This window comes from Chaetodon auriga, chromosome 18 (assembly GCF_051107435.1).
Source record: "Chaetodon auriga isolate fChaAug3 chromosome 18, fChaAug3.hap1, whole genome shotgun sequence".
Classification (NCBI taxonomy): Eukaryota; Metazoa; Chordata; class Actinopteri; order Chaetodontiformes; family Chaetodontidae; genus Chaetodon; species Chaetodon auriga.
This window is the reverse complement of record NC_135091.1, coordinates 20,583,591-20,602,751: the sequence shown is the minus strand read 5'-3', so window position 1 is coordinate 20,602,751 and position 19,161 is coordinate 20,583,591. Positions and strand designations below refer to the sequence as shown.

Below are 19,161 nucleotides of genomic sequence, written 5' to 3'. Positions count from 1 at the left end.
TTCTATTTCCAATTCAGCTTTAATGAGAGGTGCTGCAGGTGCTCAGCATCATGACATGTTTAGGCTTCTTCACTTCCATGGCAACAGCAAATTCAATAGCTGACAAGGACTGTTTGACGTAGTCGAAAGCTCCAAAACAAGTGAATAGAGTAGACCTTGAAACTTGCGTCAAAAGCCCTGGAAAAGTAAAACTGAACATTTCTGGCCTTTGTGGGACTTTATGAAAAGGCAAGAGTTATTTAATGTTGAAACGTGTAGTAGAATCAAGAATTCTCATTTAGACATCTATCCCCATGTGTGAGAGTGAGAAAGAAAAGTATCACTTGCCATCTCCCTGTTGAGGTAACTTACACAAGGTTTCCTTTATTATGTGTAATTCTCCTTTACAACACTGGGGGGCGCCAAACACTAAAGCATTGTCACAGCAGCGCAGCGACGTTTGATCCAGTTTCAGAAGGCCGGGAAAGGAGCTACGCCTGTCACTTAAACTCCAACCAAATTTAGATCATACAATTCTTGTGACAACATTGAAGATGCATGCACTGCATGGCCATAAGTGTGTGGACAACCTACACACACACACAGTATGCAATTGTTGAACACCTCATTCCAAAACCATTGGCATTAATCATCTGCTGCTTTAACTGGCTCCACTCTTCTTCCACCAGATTGGATCCAGGCTGCAGGGATCTGCTAGCGGTTCCATCTCACAGGTGGTGGATGAGCTGTTTAGCATCTTTCAGCTCGTTGTTATGGTTTATATGCAAACATCATGTTACAGTGATAACTTAATATGGCAATAGTATGTCAATGTTGTGTTAACAGTTCGTTCAGCTGCCCCAGAGTGACCCCAAAAAGTCAGTTAATGCAGGTTAATGTCAGCGAATTCCATCCTAAGTCCACAAACACTAGCTAACATTGGCCATTATAAGCTACTGGTCATACCAGACCAAGTAGGGGCTGTGGTAAAAAAAAAAAATAAAATAAAATAAAATAAAATAAAAAATAAGAATATATTGAACTGAGCAGGGGTGTCTTTTATTGCTTGGAATTCAACTTTATTTAAGTCACACTTCACAGACATCACAAATATATCCACTGGGGAAAAAAAGGTAGTGGAAAAGAAAAAATAGTATTGAGTCTTGAAAAAACAAGAAGAAAACCTTTCTTCCCACTATGGCTTCCATAAATTTAGTGCTTCTTTGAACTGGTATTCTATTCCTCACTGGTTCATTAATGGTTTGCCCCTCAAAGTCAGAAAAGAGGGAAGCAATCTGCAAGAGGCAGACAAAGTGACATGTAAAAATAAATGTATTAAACATCAGAAAACCACCATTAAATGTAATGAAGGTGAGAAACAAGCTGGTCAGACCATTATGGCACAGTATGATCTGCACACTGAGCTAGCTGTTAAAATCCCCATGATGAGAATTGATCAAAGTTTCCTTTTTCTGTTTGGAGAGAGGCTCCTAAAATTCGATGACATCTCATGACCAGCCCTGGGAGCCATGTTTAAAGATAGAAACCTGAAGCATAGGTTGTCTCAGAGCTTATTATCCTCGGTGAACCTGAGCTGCTGACTTTCTCCTGTGGATTTCTCACGTTTTGAACACAAAGTCCTCCCATAAACCACAGCCTGACATGTGACTGCACCATGTGCTGTGTGGAGGCAGACACACTGTCTGCATCCTGGCAGAAGAAGAGGCTGCTGAGGAGAATATGCATGCGTGAGGTCATCATACACACAAGCACATGCTCCACATTGCCATGGAAACAAGCATCTCCTCACAGAGGCCAGATTCTTTTTCTTTCTTTTTGCTTTCTGTTGTCAACCGAGGCCTCCGGGCTTGGCAAGTGAGAGATGTCAAATGAGGAATTTCATTCTAATATGAGAGATTCAAAAACAGAACCTCCCACTCTCAGAATATGATTCACACCAATACAAAACATTGATGCAGAATTTAAACCACACCAATCCCTTTAGACCATAGAGAAATGACTCACCCTGAACATATATATGTCCATTTTCTTTTTCCAAAATAGGATACATATACATTGCATGCAGTGCTGGATAATGTATTCTGTGCTTCACTAAAACAAGCGGTTCCACATACAATCAAAGCAGGAGAACATATCGGAGTAATGTTACTCAATAGAGAGGCAGCCATGTTTTCAGTTTACCATGTTCTCAGGTGTTATGAGCATGACTCTTTTGGTGTGCTTAAATTCTTATTAGGGATTCTCTCCAAAGTTTCCATTAAATGGTAGATGAATCCATATTTTAGAACAACAATCTGTTAGTGTAAGTGAATCTTTGTTCCAGTTGTCAAAAACAATTCATCAAGGCATCAGATGTTTGAGCTCACTAGTTAAGACCTTGAGTCAAGATTACTGTGTACCTGTTGACAGTAAAGCTGCAGTGATTAGTTCATTAATCTATTATCTGATCAGAAAATTCACCTGCAACTATTTTGAGAACTGACTGATGATACTTTTTTTGGTCAAAATTCTAAACATGAGGATTTGCTGCTGTTCTGTTTTACATCACTGCTAACTGAACAGCATGTTTACTCTTAATACTGCCGATAATGTACTTAAGTATCAAAAGAAGAGTAGAAGTACTCATGTTGTTGCCGCTCGGCTCGTTGGGTCTGTGCATCAGTGTTTGCTAGCTTCTGATTTTTTGCAGAAAACAAGCCGTTCAGTGTGTCAGTGAAAGGGACAGTCCACCCAAACACAAAAGAAGTACAGAAATGAACTACTTCTGCATCGACCCCAGTGCAGCGGAGAGGAGTGGAATTTTGTTTGTTTGCAGTAATCAGAGCATTGAAATGACAGCAAATTGAAAAATGTCCGCATTGCTCTGGATAATTCACAGAACACACAGTCAGCTGACACACAGGGCGGCAGCTAACAATGATTTGAATTACTGATGAATTACTGACCTGTCTATGTTTTACTCAATGAATTCACTAAATGTTTACTGTTTGAAACATCAGAAACTAATGAAAAATGTCCGTCATAGTTTCCCCTAATCCAAGATTGTGTCTTCAGATGTCTGTGTTTTGTCCAACAAGCAGTCAAAAACGTTCAGTTTTACATTTAGATAAAACTGAGAAAAGCAACATATCCTCACATCTGAAAAGCTGGGGCCAGAGAAAAAAAGTTGTATATTAATCTCTGTCAATCACCAAATCAATTAATTGTGTAATTGTTGCAGCTCTGCTGTCAGTAGTTTGTCTAAATCTGCCTAATCTTGACTCAAGGTGTACTTACTTACTTCTTTCAGAGCTTTCAGCCTCATCTCACTGTCCTCATTTGCTAAAAACTACAGTGCCCAGCTGTGTTGGGAAATTACAGAGCAGTTTTCAAGAAATGAAGCTATATATGAGTTTTATTCATTTACATCTACAGTCGGAACCAGCGGGTTTACAGCTTGAGAGCCACAGACAGCACTGACAGACAGACATTGTTGGTTTGGGTCTTTTCCTTAGATTTGCTGACAGTAAAACAAATATGAAATAACATCAGACTGATCCTTTAGCTCCCTGAAATGAAAATACTCAAATACAAAATGTGAAAATAAAGGACTAGTTGTTCAGGAGTGTGGTTTGGTGCACCATCGGAGTAAATTCATTTAATTAGCTCTGCAGTGGTGGAATTTTAATTATTATTATTATTATTTATTTTATTTTATTATTTATTTATTTTTTTGGTGAAAATATGTTTAAATAACACATATGGGTCTATTTGAATCGCATTTTGTCCCAGTGGGAATCAGCCATTAATGACAGCAGTCAGTCCCACACTCTCACCATTAAATGATCCTGGGCTGTGTAAGTGTCTCATTCAGTCAATATGAGCCATGTTTATCCAGTCATTACAAGTGATGTTGTTTATATAAAACCCTAAAAGCCCCTTTTAAATTCACCTTTGTTCACATGCACTAATGGTTGTAGGGACGTAGGGTGGCTCTGGTCCCCTTAGCAGCGCGTAGCAACAACATTATGTAAAGAAGCGTTTCTAAAATCCAGGGTTAGCCAGAGCAATCACAGTCCTTATATTGATTCAGGAGCTAATAGACCGTTTTAGAAGCGGTGCAATCTTACATTTTCTTGACCTTTCCGTTCTGACCTTGCAAGCCAATTTGAATATTGCGTGACTGTCACTACGGGCAACAAGATGATGCCTCTCTAAACTGGAAATATATTCCAAAGCATCTACATCTCATGGAGCCTGTTAGCCTGTTGAGGCTCTTAGAACAGCAGCCTCGACACACAGCAGGTGTGAAAGCAACAATCAGCTTCAGCTTTTTGTGGAACGTTCCAGCCTCAGAAGCCTGCACACACACATCATGTTAAAGTGGTTCAACTGGCTGTGAGATGAGCGGGAAAAGAAACATGGCTGTTAGTCTCTCAACAGTTATCCACTCAGTTTTATTTCATGTCATGAATTTAGCTTTGAATTTTCATACAACAGCAATATTGATGGCATATCATCCCATTCTCAATGTGGCCACTTCTACGGAAGATGTAAAAGTATGTTGAAAATATGTACGAATATGCACACAATACTACAATATAAATCAACTATAAATACTAAACAATATAAAAGACATTTTACTGCGTATGAATTCAAGTTTTCGTCTGTAATCTGTAATTGCATCAGCTTGTTATGTAAGAACTGACCAAAGGGAAATCCTGCATTCTACTCAGTAGCTGCTGTTCAGCAAAAGTTGCATGTTCTCATGGTGTTTTGTTGTTGTGTACTAATGCAGCGCTGATTGTCAAATAAAACATCTTCAGCCAAAATATAAGATTATATTGACTGCATGATGCATGAGATTTGCTGATGGATTAGCTTCTTGTTTTAAGTCTCTTCAAGTGGATTTTTATGCACTATGGAAATGCTGATGAAGCTAGAAAGGTTGTGGAAGTGGTTGGCAGTGATGAAATGAAACAGTCAACATATAAAATCATTGTTCTGAGGCTTAAACATTCCAACATGTCCACACACGTGTCATTTGTCTTTATGTTCATGTGCATTGCTCTAAAGACAGAGAGCTATTTGAACCTCTGATGATGAAAATCAGACACAGAACAATGGAAATAATTTGAATCAAACCTGTCCACTTCACGTCATACCAGGCTTTTATTTTTATGTTCAAAACCACGTCATCTGTCGTAAAGTTACTGTTTGTGCTGCAGCTTCAAATCTTTGGCCTGCATTAGTGATGATCACTGGTTTGTTGTTGGATTTGTTCACGCTCCAAAGCAACAACAGTGGTTGTGAAACTGAGCAATACTCAGATGAAATAATAACAGTGGCAGAGTGGCGCACACAGTTGAATAACCACAGAGCCTTTCTGACTTTATCTTATCTCCTTAGGTGAGCATCACTCCATCCACCGTCACCATGCGTCCTCCCGAGACAACTGCAAGTTCCCGTTGCTTAGTAATACTCTTCAGTGCTATGATTAAAGTGAGCTTCAAAGCTCTGAGCACACTCATTACTCACTGCTGGCTGCATAATGAATCCCAGGGAGGAAGCTGATTAAGAACGCCGTCCTTTATAATCACAAGTCTGGAGCGAATCAAACTCAACTTGTCACTGGAAGAATCTGTACCTGTCCTGCTGCAAAGGGTCACAGAGGTCACTGCAGGTCTCTCCAGTCTGATATCTGCTGAAAAACAAGCAGCTGACCCTTTCTGGACGGGTGCTGTTTTCCCCATGACGGTGCTACGAGCTGCCAGCAACCTCATTTGCTTTGCTTTCATGTCTCAGTCCACACAGATTAACTTCTCTTTGATGCGTTTTTGGGCCGACATTGAAGGTGGGCAGCTTTGAAAGGCATTCTATGTCAGATCAAATATTGACTTACAAACATATTCATTACACAAGCAACATAAAATGGGCTTTGCCAGCAGGCATCATATTAGACTGTGGCACATTTGTACAAGAACAGTTATATTTAAAGGGACTCTGAGGAGTTTGTCTGGAAATGCAGATCTTTGCAGTGTTTCTCACCACACCTCGTTGCTAGCCCGGTTCTTAGATCTGGTTCTGAATCCTTAATCACAGTTGTTCAGTGTTTCAAGTTCTTCTGGTTTTGTGCCCACTGAATGTTGTTTTGGCTGGTTGGAGAAACAGTTGACGATCAGAGCTTTAGAGGCAGGATTAAAAATCCAACAAAGCTAGCTCCATTTGTCAAAGACAGAGACAGAAAAATGGTGTCAAGCATAGATGATATCGACAAGTTACGTTAACTTGACTGACTTACTTGTAAATTTCTCTGTTTTGAAAAACAGAGTTAACTGCTCCTAGCAACTGCTACCACGCTACCACAGCTCTCTGCTGTGTTGACTGAACATGACAGATGTGTCTCTCACTCCTGATTGGAGTGACACACACACACACACACACACACACACACACACACACACACACACACACACACAAAATGTCTTACTCTTTCACTAGCATGTTCATTTTTTAGCTCACTACCACCACCAATTGTCAATCAGAAGCATAAAAGCATTGGCGAGAATGCGTATTTCATCAGCAGCACACGTCTTTCCCCGTGCTCATGCTTCTATAGCACAGGAGCAGGAAACGCAATGAGGACTCACACATTTCGAAACTGAAAAACAAAAAATATAAATCAAATTTGAACCACTGCATTTGGGATTGTCAGAAAAACACAGCTACCAGCCTCTCAGCCAACACATCACATTGTACAGTGTGCATCACAGGTACCTGCCAAGGTGGGAAAAAGGTTGCACCATGAGGTTAGTAGTCAGTAGTCAGTCATGATGACTCGTAAGGTGCGACTGCATTGCTCATGTCACACATGATCAAGCAGCAAATGAATGGACTTTCTACTTCTGAGATGTGTTGCACTTACGTCCTTAATTACTGTCTGAATTGGATATTCGGTTGAACTGCATTTCATTAATCCCTAAGAGAGAAATTATATTTGACACTTCTTGTCTGAATACACGTTAATATACTGAGAGAAGAAATGTCAGCCTGTGCAAGTTCTCACATTTGCCTCCTGAACCTTTCAAACAAATAGGAGGAACATGGTGTTTGCTAATGAAGATGCTCTTCTCATTATTCAAATGAGCGTGTGGTAGTTTCTCAAATGGCTTTTTGTGTAAACATGCAAGGTTACCGAGAGTGTGTGTGTGTTCAGAGTCAAACTCAGCGTGCTAAACAGTCACCAGGGTGTAGTGCTCACACACAAAGCCTTTCAAATGGATGTGTGGATTATACAGTGAGCTGATCCACAGGGTGACAGGCACAGTGTGTCTGGGGGGGAAAAAAAGTGAGGCTGTTGAATTTTTTAATTTTTCATTACTTTGAACACCACACACAGACTTCCATTCACCTTCATCGCACTGAGGTGGAGGCAGAAATTTCAGAGACAGATTCATCTCAGCCTGCTCAAATAAACCATCAGCATGGAGCCGGATCAGGCTCAGTACAAGTGAAGGTACGCAGAAGGATTCACAAACGTATTTCAGGATTTATATATAAGTGACTCTTTCCACATCAATATTTTTCAATGCACACAGGAATAGTTTATATAAATGTAAAACAAATCCACATAAAAATCTTATGTTTTGAATAAATGCAATAGAAATTCACAAATGTATATATTTATAGATATTTGCAATTTTCATCAAACATATATGTGTTGATACATTTATACACAGACTGCTGAACCTGCATTTACAAACTGCTTTTTTGAGACTCCCCTGGCATGGCTCAAGTCACAAATGCATTTTTTCCAAAAGGGAATTCTCTGTGTGATGTCTGTGAAGATTATCTGACATCCAGGTCAGAGGTATCCATGGAAGGGATGAGTCAAGGGCCACTGACTGCTGGGGAGCCTCAGCAGGGAGTCTGGGTCGTCCTGAGTGACGACTCTCCTGTCAGGCATTGACAAGCATTCATAACTCAGACATATTTAATACCTGAGTTACCTAATGCACGGTCCTAGGTTGTCTGTCAACATTATATAGGGAATGTCGTCACCAAAAATGTATAAAGTACACAATGTGTGGTGTGTTTTGTGTTCGTTCAGCGGTTCTTTTTGACGCCTCCAGTAAACAGAGAACAGTAATCTTAGCCTTGTAGTTAACTTTCCAGTAACTGTAATTCCATGTAGCCTCTCACTGTGTAACACATAAAACGTTACAGCCTACATAGCCAGTAAATGTCCACTTTGAGCTACCTACCTCACATACCTGCCCATCTGTCTGAAAGAGAGGAAATGTTCAAGCTGTGGTCGTATGTGGTCATTTACTGTCTGTCCGTGGGTCCTAAACACACAGCATCTCGGCACGAGCTGCCCTTTGGTCATGTGATTGGTTGTTAGAGCCCACTATACAGCAGTGTTTAGACCGTGTTGAGGAGTAAAGGAGATACGCCGAGTTGTGCAGATTGTGAATATCTGGTTAGATGTGTAGTAACAGTGAAGAGGTGAGGCCTTCCAGCCTTGAAAGTATAGCGTACACAGTCATTTTGATTAAATTCACTCATGCTTTCTTTACAAGAAACACAACTGGAAGCAGACTGCTTGCTCCCTGGCTTTTCTATTATCAGCTGCATCGCTGTGGACTTGACTGTGAAGCGTATGACTGGGAGGCCTGGTCCAAGTCAAAGCATGGAGAATGGAGGCTTGGAGAAAATCATTGTGTGGAGGGATAATGCATGAATGCACAGCCGGCGTACGTCGCCCTCGGGAAAGCACTCAGCAGAGACGATGACAGGAAGTGTAATCCCTGGGTGGAAAAAGGACACAGGTGACGCATTGGGAGGGGGATAATTAACGCAGAGCTTGCACAGAGGCATCACATAAACACACCGGGCTCTTAAATATGACACCTTATCTATGAAACGTAATGTATGTATTTTCATGCACACAGCACTGCAAAGTTGATGCATTACATTGGATACAGATTTACTTGGGAGCTTAAACTCATCATAAATGTAAGGGTATGTGAATCTGACAGCCTTGTTATAGGCTCATGTTAAAGCTGGACCACAAATATGGATCATAAACGAGATGAAGTGCTTCCACCATGCCTCAGTATCCCAGCATATAGAAGCATGAGGTTACTCACATATTTAGGTATCCAGAATAACAAGTTATCAACATTCACATAAAAGCATGCAGTGTTTTAGGAAAATGCACCGAGCGCACATGCAAGAAGATAAGTATTTGCCCATTGGAAGCAGTTATTCTTTGTCCTGACCTCGAGAAGCTTTTTCAGCTCTATTATTCACCTAAACAGCCAACACTTCACTCTAGCAAGCTTCAAAAGAAGGTACAAAATGTCTCTCTAACACCATGAACTAGGGGTGAAAACTGTCTATTACAGCATGTCATTCCAAATATGATACATATTCAGGAGACAGGACTTCTTCCCCTAAGACATTTTCACATGATGGCAGCAAAAGCACTGTTGTATATAATCAAATGAATAATGGCTGAATTCCATTTAGCTGCTTCCGTTTCAGGGTGCTGATATTGTTCATGGCTCACTGACACACTGTCCTGACTTACTGGACACTTAAATACACCAGAGCAGTCGTTAATGTTGTTAGTAAAAGCTGTGATTTTCCTATTACAGGTCTGTGAAAAGGACTTATTCAAAACTGTTGATATGAGATATGCGAATGTGAATGTGTGTGTGTGTGTGTGTGTGTGAGTAATTCACTCAATTCAATATCTGGAAGGATCAGTTTGTGAGAATTACACAAAAATACGATAAAATTCACCAGTGGTTGCCCTGCAAATAGTTTTATGTGTGCACGTTCTGAGATATCTGTACATTTTTTATGTGTGAATGAGGTCTCAAAACCTGGACAAAAAAAAAGCCTTCAACTCTTGGCATAGCCAAGCCCAGGGCTTGCACAGATTAAGTTCCCTTCATTTTTTAGAAAGCAGAGATACAGCTTAGAAATTTCTGTGTGCAGATATGATGGGTAAAGGAGAAGCCAACAATTCCAATGATGTATCATGTAAACCAATCGGTGCTGTAGGCTTGAAACTGTTGTTTATAGCAGTTAATTTATCTTAGAATATGGGCCATAAACCACAGAAAAACATTTGATTTTGGCAAGGAACCCTCAGTAAAAGCTTGCATTGAGTTAGCTTGTGGACCAGGAGGTGACATCAGGACATGTATCGTCTCTGAGTATACATCTCCATGTCAGCTGACTGATCCACAACAGATAAACAAAAAACACATTCAACGCAGTTTAACAAGGTAAGAAATGTCTATTTCTTTATTACATTCAACAGTACAGTACACTGAAATTGCACATTTTCACCAGATATAGCAGCATTCTGACTGGCAAATGGACTAATCAATAGGCACATCCAAAACATTTAAATAGAAATACACACCTTCAAATGTGTCATGGCCACATTCTGACCACATTCAAATTCCACTTAAGCTGTTAATTTACATGCCTCATAAAACACACTCTATGCAGCTAAAACACACCGTCCTTTCCCCACGACGCGTCCTTCCAGTGGCAAGAAAAGACGTATGGCCGAGTCAAACCAAGCAGCGCCTGTCTTCAGTACAATATTAAAGGAAAAATTCACCCGTTTATACTCTCACACACAGTATGTGCCATTCAGCGCACTCCAGGAGTCAGAAAGTGTTTTCATTGACTTTTATAGTTTCCTTCAGTTGACAGCTTCACTTGAAAGTTTCTTTGATTACCCAGAATGCCATTGTATAGTGATAGCATAAGACCAAGACAGCACATTTATTCAAGGTTGTATTCGTAGCAGGAAAGATCTCGTTGCTGCACTGCTTTCTGCTCTGCTCTTGAGCTGTATGTCCAATTTAAATACCTTTTTTCACTGAAAGCAATGTGTTGAGAGAACCAAGTATTAAAAACTGTCAGTTATCAAAAGGTGGCATCAAATATTTGGACAGGACCTGATAGTTCCTGACTCATTTTGCCAATTTGACTGTATTTACATCAAAATCCTTTATGGCTGCTTGTGTTCATTTAACAAAAAAAAGCATTATTCCAGTACTGGTATGAAGACTTGGGTATTGTATCAGCACTAGTATCAACAGTTTTTAAACAATACTCAGCCCTGCTGCTGAAGCTGCTGTTGGTGGAGCATCTCCACTTCTTCAGTGATTGATTCTTTCCTGTGTGGTTGTTTATCTACAAGAACTAAATCAAGGACAAGTGAACCTGTTGTTTGGTTTGCTATTTGACACTGAGACATCTTGATATACAATGACCTGAATGAAAGATTCTTCACAGACTCAAAGGCAACTGGACTTCCAGTGTAAACAACAAGACAAGCTCCAATTTGAGAATTAAGATTCAAGACTCAAAAATGAAGCATGACACGGCAACTGCTTTAGGTACAGCCACCATCTCCTTTCAGAATGGGAAGCAAATTCCATAAATATCTTCCACATGATGAGTCCAGTTGCCTTTTACCAATTTGATATTCCACTGAGGCCTACTGAGAGTGTTCATCCACACCCTGACTGCTGCTGAGCTTCAGTGCAAAATGGAAAGTCAGAGCTTTGTGTGAAACCTCTTCAGGGGGCTGCAGGACTCCAGCAAGAAAATGCAAAGTCTTTCAGCAAAATCAGCGGCCCCTGACTCAACTGTCGCCAGAGTGCAGCTTCATCTGGAAAAGCACTGGCTAGTCAAACAGGTAGCACACACTGAAAGATCATTCTGTCATGAGAACAGTGAAATTCCCTTGCAGCTGCTCAGACAGAGGAGAAAATGATTGCTGTGATCACTCTCCAGAGTACAGCTGGGTGACAAACCTCGATAGATTTTCCTCCTGACTGCATCGTTTCTGTAGCACCATTGTCAAAACGTGTAAAGTACCACAAACTGACCTTGAACTTCGGGTCAGATCCATTTTGCTGTTAATCTATTCTTTCACCAAATAGTACCACGAGTGTGGAGAACACCTGTTCATAATCAAATATTCTAAAGTCAAGGTTACCTTACTATTTCCAGAGCTTTCAACTATATCCCAAAGTCTGAACAGGACGATGGGTTACAATCTCCCCGCCATACGCAACCACAGCTCACATCCCACAACTGAAGTTCTGTGTGTAGGTCACACCTGAGCAAGCTCCATTATCAAAGCAGGCTTACGATCAAATGCCGTAAGTGGACCTTGAGTTTAGAATGTTTTATCATGGACAGTATCTGATTTCCATTAAAATCTTGCTGAACTAATGCTGTATTTTATTCAGGCGAAGCCCGTGTATAGTGGTTTGTATTTAGACATTTAACATTAGACATGCTTGGCTCTTTTGTGAAATGAAACAGGGGTTTTATAGAAAGTAGTGTGTACATTCTTACTGTAATGTATCAAAAAAGTACTGTTTTACCAATGAATCTCAGATATGGTATTGGAACTAGTTCCAAACAATACCTAGCTTCATTCCAAAGGTGTCAAATCCTGTTTAATTATAGTACAGACCACCATGCACAGGTGTGTGGTATCTGATAAGCCTTAAAACTCATGAATGTTTGACACGAACTGGACTTCTTGGATTGCATTTCATTTTCTCACTGGTACCTGCAGCAACACGCCCCCACCAACAGCCTCTGGACTGTTTTCTTAACGCAGTGCTGTTTTATTTCTCAACGTCTGCCAAGAGAAGTGTCCCACCAAACAACAAAAAAGGCCCAGAACTGCAAGATACATTATGTAAAGATGTGCTTTTAACAGTGTTGAAATGTTCGAGGGTGGATTTTTCCTTTAAACCACAGAGCGATGCTCCCCACACACGTATACTGCGCTCGGCTGTATGCGCCTCTTTGTGTTGCCTGGCAGCTGAGGAAGAAACTTGAAGTACTTGGGCATCAGATCAAGGCAGGCGTCGCGGAACTTCTTGATCCGCCAGTAGTAAATGAGAGGGTTGAGGGCTGACTTGAGGTAGCACAACCACAGGACCCATGTGCTGATTTGAAAAAAGCTGTCTTTATGGTAGAAGCTATCACTGAAGGTAGCTACCAGACTATAGGCAGTGAAGGGTGCCCAGCACACTGTAAACACAGAGAAGAGGATGAGGATGGTGGTGAAGGCACGGGTCTTGAAGCTCATGTCTATGTTCATTTGGAAGGGCCTCTGGAGGCTAAGCAGGCCCAGTTTGCTGGCCTGGCTCAGGCAGATGCCATCTGGGTGGCTGTGGATGCGGATGGCGTTGTGGCGGATAGTGTTCAGGATCCCCATGAATGTGTAAAGCATGACCATGAACGGTATGAAGAAGAAGACTAGCATTAGTATCAATACATAGGCATGGTAACCAGCCTCGACGCTGTAGCCAAATACACACTGAGGGGCCCTGGGGGGGATCTGTAGTGGAGGGGAACCGACAGCCAGGGGAAAAGAGAAAATGAAAGTGAGTCCCCATGTGACCACGATGAGCACTTTTGCTCTCTGTGGGCTCAGCTTATCTTGCTTCTGGACAATTATAAGAAAACGATCTATGCTTATTATAAGCAGTATAGCCACACCCTCCATCACAAAGAACCAAAAGAGCATGGCCGAAACTCGACAGAAAACGTTCCCGAAAATCCACTTGGTGGTCACAACAGTAACCAGAGCGAAGGGCATGTTCAGGATGGCCAGCATCATGTCTGCGAACGCCAGGCTGGCCAAGAGGATGTTGATGGCCGAACGCATGGCAGACCTCTGGTACACCATCAGGCACACGACCACGTTTCCCAAAAGAGCCAAAAGCAGGATGGCAACCATGATGAAGCAGAAGAAGACCTGCAGAGGTAGGCTGACGCCTTGCAGGCTTTCCAGGGCCTCCGCTGTAGGCGTGACCAGCTCCGGGGGTGACCGGGAGCCCAGGGAAACATTCGCCATGGAGATGTTCTCCATCGACGTCTCTTGGAGAGGTTCAGCAGCCCCGTAACGAGGCAACAGAGACTGGCGTTAATGTCCCCTGCCTCTGGAAGGGGAGCAGTAGTGGAGAGAACCGTTCTTCCCCAGGGTGAACAGGCATCTTCGCTGGTGAGCTCACACTAAACATGGTGCCACTGATGCAAGTATTCCCAGCTCAACACAACATGGCGGCGTCTTCATGGCTGCGAGATCCTAAGATGTACACAAAAATACTGTGAGTCACAGGTAAATCAAGAAGGGCATGTGAAAGAGCATTATGAAAATCAGCATCAGTTCCTTCATAAGCCCCCTTGGGCCTATAATCCACTCAGGGTTACATGCCTGAACACCATCAATACACACCGCCATCATCTCTCTCTAACCTGCAGTCTGTCAGGTTGCGACAAATTATTAGTTCTGACACCTAAAAGCTCTTTAGTCTCTAGTCTTTAGATGCTAAAACTGCTTACAAATTGCGTGAATTTGCACTGCAGCCATTTCCAATTGATTTACATGCAAACTATTTCCCTTCCTTTAAAAGAAACTAATCACAATTTGTTCAACTAACAGGTGCAATCAATGCATGACAGATTCAATTAAAGCATTATGATTACAGATAAAAATGAACCGTGCAGTCGGCACACTTCAGTCTTCCCTTTGTGTCTGCAGAGCTCAACAACTCAGCACATCAGAGAAGCTATGCAGCGTGGACAAGATGTCATTTTAGACAGAGCTGCAGACTGGACGTCGTGCAGTGACAGTGCACAGCCAGAATACAGGCCAAACCTACAACCTGTGCCCACTGACTGCATCTGTTCATCAAGAAATCAAAGTTCCTTTGTGTAACTCCCACTAAAAAAACTAATAGTCATTTTTATATTCTGGTTTAACTTGGATTACACATAATAAAATGTATTAATTAGTGAGCTTTAGAGGATTTTGTAGGTGTATTTTGCTGCTTCTCCCTGCCTCTGGTCTTTATGCTAAGCTCAGCTAGATACAGATCTTTTTTAATCTCAGGAAAAAACAGATGTAGCGTGTTTCTCAAAATGTTGAACTACAATATAAATTAAAGAGGGACACAAATGAGCGTGCGATAGGAAAACATTTGTCTAAAAACTAATAAAAAATCCCTTCCGTTTGGCTGAAATGTGATAAGAAATCCTGTCCTCTCCTTGTAACCAACAGTCACCGCTCCGCTGGGGACAAGTCAAATACTGCAATAAAACCCCTTATCACTTGTGTAAACACTGGACACTGTTATTTCAGACTGCCTGGTATAATTTACAATGGCTGAGCAGCAAACCACACAGAACAAATGTGCTGTCGAAACATGTCCAATTGTAAGTGCTTAAAATGATTATTTTTAACATAAATTCAGCTTCTTTTTTTTTTCTTTTTTTTTTTTTGATCCTGTGTGTGGGCGTAAAAATCAAGCAAATTACAGGCAATTATTATGAGAAGGGTGCATGTAAGCCTTTTATGCGGCCCTGTGAAGACACAGGTTGGATGCTGCTTTGATACCGGATGATGCAGCCAGTCAACAGACAGTGCTATCACATGTCACCAAGGCAGTGAAGAGAGAAAAGGCTGCTGGAAGGAGATAAACAGGCTGGCAGACTGCTTCATTCACATGGTGATGACAAGCGGATTGTCTGCTGCAGTTTCCCACTGCTTCATCACAATGAAGACCTGCTGAATAAGAGGCTGGTTGAATTTCGGCCTACTTGCAGCTCCATTGTATTCACATGGACACAAAGTGTGTTTTCTAAGGACACGGCCGCGTGTATCACAACCCCGAGCAGGCTGAGCAGCAGTCTACGTCTACAGGGAAGGTAATGCCACATCTCCTTTCCTTCCATTTGGGGCAGAGTGACCTAAAATGTTAAAATAGCCACTTCAGCCTCCAAGCAATCAAGTAAACCTGCAGTGAAAAGGGATGAGCGGGTACTTGGTCTTCTGAAAGACTGGATATTGTTCAAATACTGAATGTGGCAACACAAATGTGGATTGCAGATATGCTGAGAGCTTTTCAGCCACATCTCGAAACCTTTAATAATTAGGAAGTATACTTAGGAGGCAAAGGGTGTGCTGGAATCCTGCCAAGCTAGAGCACGATGGTAAGATTCACCAGTCACCTTATTTACTTCAGGTGATATTAATAAACACTGATGATGCTTCTGTGAGAAAAAAGCCTCACAGTTACTTTGCCTGTCTCTCTAAATAACATGATTACAACAGATTCTATAATGTAGTATCAGTGGAATGACGTGCATTTGTCAAATATAAGACACTGAAGGTTAAAACTGCCACAATGAAATTAAAATTCAGTGTTAAAGTGAATCATAACTTGGGTTCTTCTGTTGTCTTATCAGTTTACCGCTGTTGTTCTCTTTGCTAACGCAAACTAGACAAAACTAAAAGGCGGAAAATCCTAAAATCAAATTCACTTAAGGTGTTTTAAACATTCTGGATGAAAGAAAGTTGCTGATAATAAAAACAAGGCTGTTTGCTGAGTAATTGAGGCAGTGAACAGAGAAATGTCTTTGAATTTATTTAAACTACACGTCAGCTCACGTTTGTTCAGTTATCTTGTTGAAAAAGTCTCAGTCCTTCATTTTAAACAACAATGAATTTAAAGCATTGATGTATTTGAATTATTAAGCTTGAATTTTGCCGTCGAAATTTCAGACATCCAACATTACTTGATTTTTACACGTAATTTACTTTTTTTTTCTTACCAAAAGTGAATTTATTGCAGTGACTATACACTTTTTTTTTTTAAATTTATTTGTTGTGTTTGTTTTTGATTACGAAGAATTTGGATAGTATTGAAGCATTACATTTGTGGACCTTCTTCAACATGACTTGAATCCTGTTTTTGTTCACGTTACCTTCTGGAAATTTCAAAAGGGGGATTCAAACTACATAAAATCCCAAATTTGGTCCAGATTCAGTAACTTCAACATCTGATTATCAGCACTGATCCGAGCCTCAGCTCCATATTCTGAGCATTTCAACCACTAACTGATCAGTCTGAGATGAGCTCAGGTGTCCTGAAAATGGACCAAATGTCGTGAAAATCCGAATCACTTTCACTGCTTGGACCTGGAAAACAGAGATGAGACAAACCCAGCAGCTCTCTCTGTCCTGACTCTGAACGCCTCCTCTTTGAGCTCTTCTGCCACCAAAATGGTTGAGACGACAAACGGATTCATGGAGAGCTCCATCTCTGCGGACGACGACAGCGGAGGCTGTTTGGAACACAGCGCCCACACGGACGAGCTAATGTCGGCTTTCAGCAAACATGTATGCAGGATGATATGTGAGTTGTGCTGACCGAGCCTGCGTGGGTTCACACGGCTTTCTTTGGTCTTACCTGCTTCGTCCTCCCATGTTGGAGCTCAGCAGCGGGTGAAATGAGAAGCTCAGTTCTCCAAATGGTGCATCCCGCCGCCCAAAATGCTTTCTCCTCCTCGTTGAAGCCAAAACAGTTCTTGTAGGAAGCAAAGTAGGGCCAGAGATGCCTTTTCAGACTGTAGGCCCCACAGCTGGATGGTTTTCATCAACAGTGAGACAGCTGGTGATGCCAGAACCTTCACACCCGGAGCCGGAGAGGAGGAAAATCCGCACTTGGTTCGTCTCGTTTTGCTTCCAGGCGAGCGCGAGAGAGACGAACACTGATTATCCTCGGTAGTTGACAGTCGGTAAATCTAAAAATCGCGTTTTCCAGGTTACTTTTTCATCCTTTTCCTTCAGACAAATGTGCGGCCGGCCCTCTAGCATCAAATGTATCAGGCTCCGTACTGTATGTAGCCCAAATTACCACTACAGTGTTACAAACTACACTCACTGTGGGCTAGCCTATTTGCGGCAAGGCAACGAGAGAAAATAAATACTACTTCCTATATAGACTTTCAAAGTAAAAGCCAGTACAGCAGTAGCGCCCTTCTGAGTGCATTTATGTGTAAGATTACTCTTTCAGAAACACATCTAAAACATCTCTGTCACTATTTTTGGCTAATCTTTAGGATATTGTTTTAATTAATTAATTTAGTTAGTTCATTACCAGGGGGGTGAAACAGTACAGTAGCTTCACACTGTCACAGAGGCCATATCATATGTGATGTTATTGGGACTATTTAGGGCTTTTACCGACATGGTAGGAATTTACATCCTACACTTCCACATGTTGAACTTTTGAAAGCTGATTCTGATATTTTTAGACTCACAAAATTTGATTTTTCAGGCGACAAAACAAGCAAACCAATAACACTGTAACTGAATTTAATCAAGAGCGTAATATTCTCCACAAGAATTTCATGCCTTTCAGTGAAAAGAAGGCTTTAAATAGCATGCAGACTAAAATGCAGGGAGGTATAATTTATCGAAAATATAATACCACAGTAAAATAGTTTATTCAAATAGATTTATATGGTTTTAATTGAGAATGTTTGGTTGGTGACTACTTGAAAATGTCTTTGTTTCTGAGACATTGTCATCACAAACCATCATGTTTTGTTTTGTTTTGTTTTGTTTTTTTAAATATCTATAGCCTAGCTGCTGCTCCATTCTGTATTAACTGCCATTGTTCCACTAAGCACATTAACATTAACTTTGGTCTCTGGACCAGTTCCCCTCTCTATAAAGTGACTGTCTTATTTTGAAGGCCAAACAGCACAGTTTCTGTCAACATTCGTGCTTTCTCGAGTTACTTTGACACAGCTTTGTATTCAGTGATAACTGACACCTACAGAAGCCAGTTGCATGGGCAAAAGTATACTTTTTTGTGGGGTACGCCCCATTTCCAGTGCCGTCCAATAAAAACGACAAACCAGTCACGTGGGCGTGGCTTGGTTAGAGGAAGCGCTGTTTTTGGGCATGTGCGGGTGTGTGAGGTGGGTGGCAAAGATAACAAATGGAGCCTGTTATTGCAAAAGTAAGATCAGTGTTATTAAAGTATTATTTACTGTGTGTTTGATTTTAATTTGATTTCAACACAGCATTGATCATTACTGATGACAGCACAGACATATTATTATGTGGGACTCTTTGTTGATTGTAATGAGTTGAAGGTGAAATGTACTGTGTTCCAATACTCATACTACCACATCATTTACTACACCAGAGAATTATTTAGTATGTCCCATTATATAGTATGTCAAAGGCAGGATGCCAGAAATAGCAAGTTGTCCTATTGCATTCAGTGGCATTTTGCAGAATGCAGGCCATCATGCTTCTAT

At 41.2% G+C, this 19,161-nt stretch overlaps 1 protein-coding gene across 1 annotated transcript; it reads right to left on the bottom strand.

Annotated features, from left to right (window-relative positions):
* Positions 1-10,274: 10,274 nt before the first annotated feature.
* gpr63 (G protein-coupled receptor 63) lies at positions 10,275-17,750 on the bottom strand. The gene is made up of 2 exons (XM_076756882.1): positions 17,298-17,750; positions 10,275-14,131 (listed from the first exon to the last, which is right to left on the bottom strand). The coding sequence occupies exon 2, from the start codon at positions 13,913-13,915 to the stop codon at positions 12,785-12,787; it is 1,131 nt and encodes a 376-aa protein (XP_076612997.1). The 5' UTR covers positions 13,916-14,131; positions 17,298-17,750; the 3' UTR covers positions 10,275-12,784.
* Between the last annotated feature and the right edge of the window lie 1,411 nt (positions 17,751-19,161).